Below are 6,592 nucleotides of genomic sequence, written 5' to 3' on the forward strand. Positions count from 1 at the left end.
AATAAAGACTATTACAAGAGACAAAGAAGGACACTACATAATGATCAAGGATCAATCCAAGAAGATATAACAATTGTAAATATATATGCACCCAACATAGAAGCACCTCAGTATATAAGGCAAATACTAACAGCCATAAAAGGAGAAATCAACAGTAACAATAATAGTGGGGGACTTTAACACCCCACTTTCATCAATGGACAGATCACCCAGACAGAAAATCAATGAGAAAACACAGGCCTTAAATGACACATTAGATCAAGGGACTTAACTGATATTTATAGAACACTCCATCCAAAAGCAGCAGAATACACATTCTTCTCAAGTGCACATGGAACATTCTCCAGGATAAATCATATGCTGGGCCACAAAGCAAGTATCAGTAAATTTAAGAAAACTGAAGTTGTATTAAGTATCTTTTCTGACCACAACACTATGAGATTAGAAATCAACTACAAGAAAAAAACTAAAAAACAAACACATGGAGCCTAAACAATATGCTACTAAACAACCAATGGATCACTGAGGAAATCAAAAAATACCTAGAGACAAATGAAAATGAAAGCGTGCCAATCCAAAACCTCAGGGACGCAGCAAAAGCAGTTCTAAGAGGGAAGTTTATAGCAATACAATCTTACCTCAGGAAACAAGAAAAATCACAAACAACCTATTCTTACACATAAAGCAACTAGAGAAAGAGGAACAAACAAAACCAAAAGGCAGTAGAAGGAAAGACATCATAAAGATCAGAGCAGAAATAAAAGAAATAGAGACGAAGAAAACAATAGCAAAAATCAATGAAACTAAAAGCTGCTTCCGGGCTTCCCTGGTGGCACAGTGGTTGAGAGTCTGCCTGCCAATGCAGGGGACACGGGTTTGTGCCCCGGTCCGGGAAGATCCCACGTGCCGCGGAGCGGCTGGGCCCGTGAGCCATGGCCGCTGAGCCTGCGCGTCCGGAGCCTGCGCTCCGCAACGGGAGAGGCCACAACGGTGAGAGGCCCGTGTACTGCAAAAAAAAAAAAAAAAAAAAAAAAAAAAAAAAAAAAAAAAAAAAAAGCTGCTTCCTTGAAAAGATAAACAAAGTTGATAAACCTTTAGCCAGACTCATCAAGAATAAAAGGGGCAGACTCAAATCAATAAAATTAGAAATGAAAAAAGTTACAACTGACATCACAGAAACACAAAGGATAACAGACTACTGCAAGCAACCATATGCTAATAAAATAGACAACCTAGAAGAAATGGACAAATTGTTAGAAAGGTACAATCTTCCAAGACTGAACCAGGAAGAAATAGAAAATATGAACAGACCAATCACAAGTAATGAGATTAAAACTGTGATTTTAAAACTTCCAACGAACAAAAGTCCAGAACCAGCTGGCTTCATAGGTGAATTCTATCAAACATTTAGAGAAGACTTAACACCTATCCGTCTGAAACTATTCCAAAAAATTGCAGAGGAAGGAACAGACCTAAACTCAGCCCAACATCACCCTGATACCAAAACCAGTCAAAGATACAACAACAAAAGAAAATTACAGGCCAATATCACTGATGAACATAGACGCAAAAATCCTCAACAAAATACTAGCAAACCGAATCCAACAATACATTAAAAGGATCATACACCATAATCAAGTGGGATTTATCCCAGGGATGCAAGGATTCTTCAATATATACAAATCAATCAGTGTGATACACCACATTAACAAGTTGAAGAATAAAAATCATATGATCATCTAAATAGATGCAGAAAAAGCTTTTGACAAAATTCAGTACCCGTTTCTGATTAAAAACTCTCCAGAAAGTGGGCATAAAGGGAACGTACCTCAACATAAGAAAAGCCATACATGACAAACCCACAGCTAACATCATACTCAGTGGTGAAAAGCTGAAAGCATTTGCTCTAAGATCAAGAACAAGACAAGGATGTCCACTCTTGCCCCTTTTATTCAACATAGTTTTGGAAGTGCTAGCCACAGCAATCAGAAGAAAAAGAAATAAAAGGAATACAAATTGGAAAAGAAGTAAAACTGTCACTGTTTGCAGATGACAGGATAGTATACATAGATAATCCTAAAGACGCTACCAGAAAACTACTAGAGCTCATCAGTGAATTTGGTAAAGTGGCAGGATACAAAATTAATACACAGAAATCTGTTGCATTTCTATACACTAGCAATGAAAGATCAGAAAGGGAAATTAAGGAAACAATCCCATTTACCTTAGCATCAAAAAGAATAAAATACCTAGGAATAAACCTACATAAGGAGGCAGAAGACCTGTACTCTGAAAACTGTAAGATGCTGATGAAAGAAATTGAAGATGACACAAACAGCTGGAAAGATATACCATGTTTTTGGATTGGAAAAATCAATATTGTCAAAATGACTGTAATACCAAGGCAATCTACAGATTCAGTGCAATCCCTGTCAAATTACCAATGGCATTTTTCACAGAACTAGAACAAAAAAATCTTAAAATTTGTATGGAGATACAAGAGACCTCGAATAGCCAAAGCAATCTTGAGAAAGAAAAATGGAGCTGGAGGAATCAGGCTCCCTGACTTCAGACTATACTACAAAGCTGTAGTCATCACAACAATATGGTACTGGCACAAAAACAGAAATATAGAGCAATAGAACAGGATAGAAAGTAACAGTGTGAACATGTTTTAGATTAATGAGAGGGAGCAGTCTCAACTATAAAACAATAAAAGTTACAACTCACAATAGGCTCAAATTACAAGATGTAATACTTTTAAACAGAATTCTCTTTGATATAGTTTCTTTCCTAATAATTTTCAGTCATTTCAAACTTTTTACTCAAGTTTTTTCAGCCTCCAAATGAATGTGTTGGGCCACACAATCTCTGATCCCAACTGCAACCTTCTTCACTATTTTGGAGACACTAATATTGCCAGGCACTAAATGATATGTATAGAATTTGTATATATCATGTATGTGTGTCTATTTGTACAGATACTATTTCCTCAGAAAAGTTTATCACTTATAAAGTAGGGTTTATTACTCCCATTTAACAGATAAATAAGGTGCAAAGATGGTTAAATAACTTGCATAATGTCCTGTAGCTGTAATAATTAGAGAGAATCAATAGATTTAAGCCATTGTGTCTGACTGACCATGGTACCACTTCCCCATATATATCTTGGTACAGCTGTCATGGGTTGAATTAGCTGCCTCTGACCTTAATTGGCTACCATTTTAGGTCCAATATTTGCTGGACATATTTTTTGCTCCCCAGCCACAGGGATAGTGTGTAAAAATGCACACAGCATTCATGAGTTCCAGACCATGTTCAAGTTGCTCTGATTGGCTTCAGGCCTGATATACCACAGCACATCCCCAAAGCCCTGTGCACTTGGAGGGCAGGAGTGTGTCTTAGCCAGTGCTGTTTCCTTCAGAGTCCCTAGCACTAAGCTGTGATGTGGTAAGCGCTTGATAAATCTTGGTGTAACTTACACGTTGTAGGTCCAGGGAAGCAGATGTTCATCACTGCAAAAGAATCAATTCCAGGCCTAATGCCCTCCCATTTCTACCTGCATGTTTTCTGGGCACAAGTCATTGGAAGAAAGAATGAACTTGTTTGCAATCATGAGGCGCCATTATAAATTGATGCCAAAACTTAGTCTTACATCTGCTTTCTTTTTTTCTCCCCCAGTAAGTGAAAATGGTGACCACCTAAGCAGATGGATGAGGCAGGAACACGGTTGTGGGAGAGAAATTTCTCCACTCCACAATTTCCCAAAGGAAACTTGGCTGAGCCCCACTACACACAGAGTCATAATCAACTGGACTTGGAGTTTGCGAGATGTCAGGGGAGCCTTGGCCGAGAGGCTGATCAGCAGATGTGATGTGAAAAATACCACACTCTTCTGTCATTTGCTGTTGCTTGCTGAACTGTGAAGAACTGCATGAACTCTATTTAAGCTGCTTTCTATACCACTGCCAATCACCTTTTTGGACTTGGAAGTGCTATTTTACTATTGACACTTGCATTATTTCATTTTGCATGCATCCAGTGATTATCCATAAGCAACATATGTAATCTGCTTATATTTTTTAAAAATCTATCCATGCAAAATGGTAAAGTCTGAATTATGCTCTTTTTCAAAGTTATAATCATAGCCCATGTCATTAAAAGTTTAAATTGGTTTCATATAAAGATCAGTGTAATAGGTCTGCATATACTTTATAGAAAATTAGCTTCTATAAAGATTTTTTCACTGTTTACTAGTGAAATGAGAAAAGCAAAGCTATTTATAAAAGGCCTTATGTCGTGTATATACATTGTCTTTGAAATATTTGTGATTTAGTTTATTGCTTGTAAAAGAGATTATATAATTTATTTAGTAAATACTATTGTAAACTATAGTTTTATTGAGAGAAATAAAATATTTTGTTCTCAGTTGTGGTATTATATTAATTCCAATGGTTTATGGTCTTTACATTTCTTTCTTTTGTTAATGAAAAAGAAGTAACTTAGATACCCCTCATTTTTACATATTCTGGAATCCTAAATAAAGTGACTCTCGTGATTGCTAGATGAAAATGGAGAGAAAATTCCCCGGGCCCTGAGAAAAGACTCAATAGCAGATTCTGCTCAACTTGTTCAAGAGACTTTCCCAAATGTCCTGGTGTGTTAGTCAGCTTTCACTATGTTATGTTGTGATAACAAACAATCCCCAAATCTCTAGATTGGGATCCAGAGCAACCCCTGTCTAGGACATGCCACTTTTATGGCAGAAGAAAAAAAGTGATAGTGGAACCATGGGAGCTCATAAAGCTTCTGCTTAAACATGGTTTACAGAACTTCTCACATTCCACTGGCCAAAGCAAATGACATTGACAAGTCTGTCGTCAAAGTGTTGGGAAGTGTACTTTTCACATAGGAATAGACTCAGCAGAGAGGGGCAATGAATATTTAAGCAGTTAATACATCTATAGTATCACATGAGTGTCCCAAGCAGCAGAAGGTTAAGAGCCTGCATAATCATACACTGCAGAAAAAATCATTAGAAAGCAAAAAGACATTCCTGATGAGTAAGATGCTCAGTGTAAAATACTTCAAGTTAAAGCAAGCTGATTCTCATAAGCAAACATAATATTAGCTTTTGTAAATACAGCTTGGAGCCATGGTTACTCGGTATAAGTATTAATTTCATCTGCATAGTTGGTGCTGGGAATTTATCCTGGGTTGGGCTGTCAATGGGAAATTTTACTGAAGTGGATTGTGGAGGATTCTTTGCCTCTCTCTGCCTGGTATCCATATGTGCTAGCAGATGCCTGATCTTACTATAGGGGTTTACTTAGCTGCAATCCTACTCTTCCCCCCTCCCATTTGTATCCATTTATCTAAGCAGGGGTCCTTAAGCCCAAGACCCATTGATTCTTAGGGCGGTCACAGATGGATATGAATAGGGCCATGAAATAATATACACAAGTTGGGTATGCCTTTGTGTATATGGGGGCTTTTTCCATGAACAGAAAGACAATAATTTCCATGAAAATTCACAGTGACTTTGACCCAAGAACTGTTGAGAACCACTATTTTAAGGCTTAACTCAAATGCTATTTCAATCTCATGAAGCTGTCCATGATGCCCAATCCTCTCTCCTCCCCACCACCATCACCCTTGGCCAGTCTGTGCTCAACTCACCTGTCTCAGAAAACCTCAACACTTTGTACCTTCTTTTAAAAATTGAGGTATAACTTACATATAATAGAGTGCACAACTATTAATTGTATGATGCAATGATTTTTTACATATATACACACACACCCTTGTAAACAGCACCCAGAACAAGAGATAGAATATATCCAGCTAACCTACAGGCTCTTTCATGCCCCCTCCCCATCAATACCATTGGTAGGATTGATGCCTCCCCATCAATGCCCTAAAGGTAACCATTATTATTACTTTTATCATCATGGATTAGTTTTGCCAGTTCTTGAGCTTCATATAGAGTAATAGAGTATGTCCTCTTTATCTGGATTTTTGGTGTTATTGTTGTTCAATACTGTATGAGAACCATTAATTTCATTGTATACAGTGAAAGCTCATTCTTTTTCATTGCTGAGTAGTATTCCACTGTATGATTATCCCACAATTTTCTACTCTATTGCTGATTGACATTTGGGTAGCTTCCAATTTGGGGCCATAAGCATGCGCACTGAAAGGTAAATAATGAGTCCCCAGACCTCTTCCTCCACACAGTTCCTAGATGCAAACAGCTTGACTTCTAGCACTCATACTGGGTGTGGAAGAATTTTCTCTGAAAAAAATATCACTACCAGGAAGTAGATGACCATACGCTAATTTGCCTAAGATACTCTGAGTTTATGCCAGACACTCAGGCATAATAACAGTATGTACTTTCACTCTCAAAAATATTCCATTTTTACCACAAATTATATAGTTACCTTACCAAGGGGGAAAGCTTAAAGGTAATAACACTGGAGATTTCCCCAACAACTGACTCAGCCAAGGCACCCTACAGTGAAGTTCCACTATGCCCTCCATACCCAGTGCTCACTCACATTTTAGTCCCCACTCAATGCACAGCCAACCA

At 37.7% G+C, this 6,592-nt stretch overlaps 1 protein-coding gene across 4 annotated transcripts in view; it reads left to right on the forward strand.

Annotated features, from left to right (window-relative positions):
* PIP5K1B (phosphatidylinositol-4-phosphate 5-kinase type 1 beta) overlaps positions 1-4,450 on the forward strand; it is a 340,838-nt gene extending 336,388 nt beyond the window's left edge. Inside the window, exon 15 of one of the 4 annotated variants that reach the window (XM_059072732.2) lies at positions 3,682-4,450. In XM_059072732.2, the coding sequence (XP_058928715.1) occupies positions 3,682-3,684 (3 nt within the window). In that variant the 3' untranslated portion in view covers positions 3,685-4,450. The remainder of the gene's footprint in view (positions 1-3,681) is intronic. The other 3 variants (XM_067039563.1, XM_067039564.1, XM_067039562.1) reach the window with 3 other exon arrangements.
* Positions 4,451-6,592: the final 2,142 nt, after the last annotated feature.

This window comes from Kogia breviceps, chromosome 8 (assembly GCF_026419965.1).
Source record: "Kogia breviceps isolate mKogBre1 chromosome 8, mKogBre1 haplotype 1, whole genome shotgun sequence".
Classification (NCBI taxonomy): domain Eukaryota; kingdom Metazoa; phylum Chordata; class Mammalia; order Artiodactyla; family Physeteridae; genus Kogia; species Kogia breviceps.